The following is a 2522-nucleotide window of genomic DNA, read 5'->3' as shown; positions in this document are numbered from 1 at the left end:
AGCCTCTGAACTCGGAGGCTGATGCCTATCCAAAGCAGGGTGGACGAAGCACAGAGGGGATCCTCTTCCCCACACTCTGCCTGCTCTGCGTATAGACACACGTTTTCAAGCGTCAAACTGTGGCTTCTGGGAGGGAGAGGGAAGGGGTCCAGAGATTAGGTAGGCAGCTGTCTAAAGTGCCTTTCGTGGTCCCTTCCCCTACCCACCCCTGGGACTGCCCCCTTTTTGCCCTCTCTGTACTCCATTTATGATCATGGAGATGGCGGTGGTGCAGAAAGAACCACACTGGCTACGAGGGGGAGGGGGAGAGGGAGGGGAGTGCGATTTCTGGAAACCAAAAACTCCTATGGCCATCTATACAGTGTCTAGTGGCCATAGGATTGCTCTCCCCAGGAATTTCATGAATCTTTATCTACATTTCCTCAGATGGTTCACCTGAATAGGAATACTCAGATGTTGCTTCAGACTGTCATCTCCTTGGATATTTGGAAAGACAGGCTGGCAGACTGGTAATTGCAAAGCAGATGGTAGTGAGCTTGATTTGGATGTAGAATCCTAAGCTGAAATCCTTGTTCTGGTATGAGACTTGAGCATGGCACTTACCTCTCAGACTAATAACAGCACAGGCTGTATGGATAGCAACTCAGAAGTAAGTCCCATTGAGTTTGATGGAATTTATTCCCAGGTAAGTATACATATGATTGCAGCCCAAAATGCCATTTAGCGCTTTTATTGGATATATAAGCGTTGTTTATTATAGACAAATGAAATGACAGAAAGTTGAATGAAACATTGAGGTATTTTAAGCAGACTTAAAACAATTTATGATCATGATCATTGTTATTTCTCCATTTAATTCTCAAGGGAAAGTATGCTGAAGGAAAATGAAACATTGGTTACCGAATTCATTATACTGGGCTTCTCGAAACACCCAGAAATGAAGTTTTTTCTCTTCATTGTGTTCTTATGCCTGTACATTTGTACAGTTCTTGGTAATATTGCCATCACCATTGTCATCAGTCTTGATCCTGCCCTACACACACCCATGTATTTCTTCCTAAGGAACCTGTCTTTCTTGGAACTCTGCTTCACCTCAGTCACCACGCCCAACATGCTGGCGACACTCTTCTTGGACAAAAGCAGAATCTCCTTCACTGGGTGTGCAGTTCAGCTCTATTTCTTTTTACTGTTTGGTGTCACTGAGTGCTTTCTCCTCTCTGTCATGTCATATGACCGCTATGTGGCCATATGCATTCCACTGAGATATGCAGCTATCATGAACAAGAGAATTTGCATCCAGCTGTCTGTAGCATCTTGTGCCGCAGCAGTTTTGGTGGCTGCAGCACACACAAGTTTCATTTTCACCCTACCTTTTTGTAGGTCAAACATAATTAACCATTTCTTCTGTGAGATTCAGCCATTGCTTGAGCTTATTTGTGGCAACACCTATTGGAACGAAGTCCAAGTCATTGTGGTTGCTGGAATGGTGCTTCTGTTGCCCTTCATTCTTATCCTGGTATCTTACCTCCAGATCGTAACAACCATCCTGAAGATCAGGTCAGCCAAAAGCAGATGCAAGATGTTCTCCACTTGTTCCTCTCACCTCATTGTAGTAACGCTCTTCTATGGCACAGCCCTTTTCATGTACACAAGACCTAAGTCAAGCTATTCATTGGATACTGACAAATGGCTCCCTCTGTCCTATTCCGTCATCACTCCAGTATTGAACCCTATCATATATAGTCTCAGAAACAAAGAGGTGAAAAGAGCCCTGCAGAAACTGGCAACTAATATCTTTCTTACACCAAAATGAGAAGAGTGCTAATCCAAATTCTGAAGATTCTGTGGCTTATCCACAGGTTTCCCATGCATCCTCATTCACTTCAGTAACTAGCTTAGGACATTTAATTATTGGCTTTGGTTGAATTTAGTCCCTTCTGGCCTGCTACCTAGTCTGGATTGCCTCGTGACAGCAATTGGATGAAAGGCATTGATTCAAGGCTTGGCTTCTTTGGGCTTTTACCATAACATCTTGCACATCTTGGTGTCAGTTAAGTAAGGGAGCTATTGAAGCAGTGCCCTTTTTGATATCAAACAACAGAAAATTATGCTTGTGACATGATTGCTTTCCACCTAGCCCTCCTGATATCCCAGCAACTTATTGGCAAGATCTAACCATTCTAAAATATACAACAGCCTTTTCTAGAGCATGATTGAATAATATCTTCAGCATTGCTTGACAATTGTTTTAAGAGAACCCCGCTGAAAAACTGTGTATGCCTATGTGGAAATGGCAATCCTGAAACACTGATTTATGCATTCCTATTTTGTGCTTTCTACTTCGATTTGTGAAAATAATTACTCTGCTACTATTATCTCTGTCATGGTGTTCTTCTGATCTTTGTGTATCCACTTTCCTTGCAGATCCAGACAACTTGGTGAGAGTAAAATCCACAACACTTTCAGCAGCTACTGGTAGAATAAAGCGTGCTATGCTGCTTTAAGTCTTAATTTATTATATA

General features: G+C 42.5%; 1 protein-coding gene across 1 annotated transcript; it reads left to right on the top strand.

Annotated features, from left to right (window-relative positions):
* Window positions 1–856: 856 nt before the first annotated feature.
* On the top strand, window positions 857–1813 carry LOC146341353 (olfactory receptor 10C1-like). The gene has a single exon (XM_084808328.1). It carries the CDS (start codon window positions 872–874, stop codon window positions 1811–1813), a length of 942 nt encoding a protein of 313 aa, XP_084664454.1. The 5' UTR covers window positions 857–871.
* The last annotated feature ends 709 nt before the right edge of the window (window positions 1814–2522 follow it).

This window comes from Heloderma suspectum, chromosome 6, assembly GCF_057233095.1.
Source record: "Heloderma suspectum isolate Gila_16-S chromosome 6, 16-S_ref, whole genome shotgun sequence".
Classification (NCBI taxonomy): Eukaryota; Metazoa; Chordata; class Lepidosauria; order Squamata; family Helodermatidae; genus Heloderma; species Heloderma suspectum.
The sequence above is the reverse complement of the archived record's forward strand: the minus strand, read 5'-3'. Positions and strand labels throughout refer to the sequence as shown.

What these genes read in the sequence shown, in the direction of transcription:
- LOC146341353 (XM_084808328.1), top strand. Translation starts at nt 872, where the DNA reads ATGCTGAAGGAAAATGAAACATTGGTTACCGAATTCATTATACTGGGC.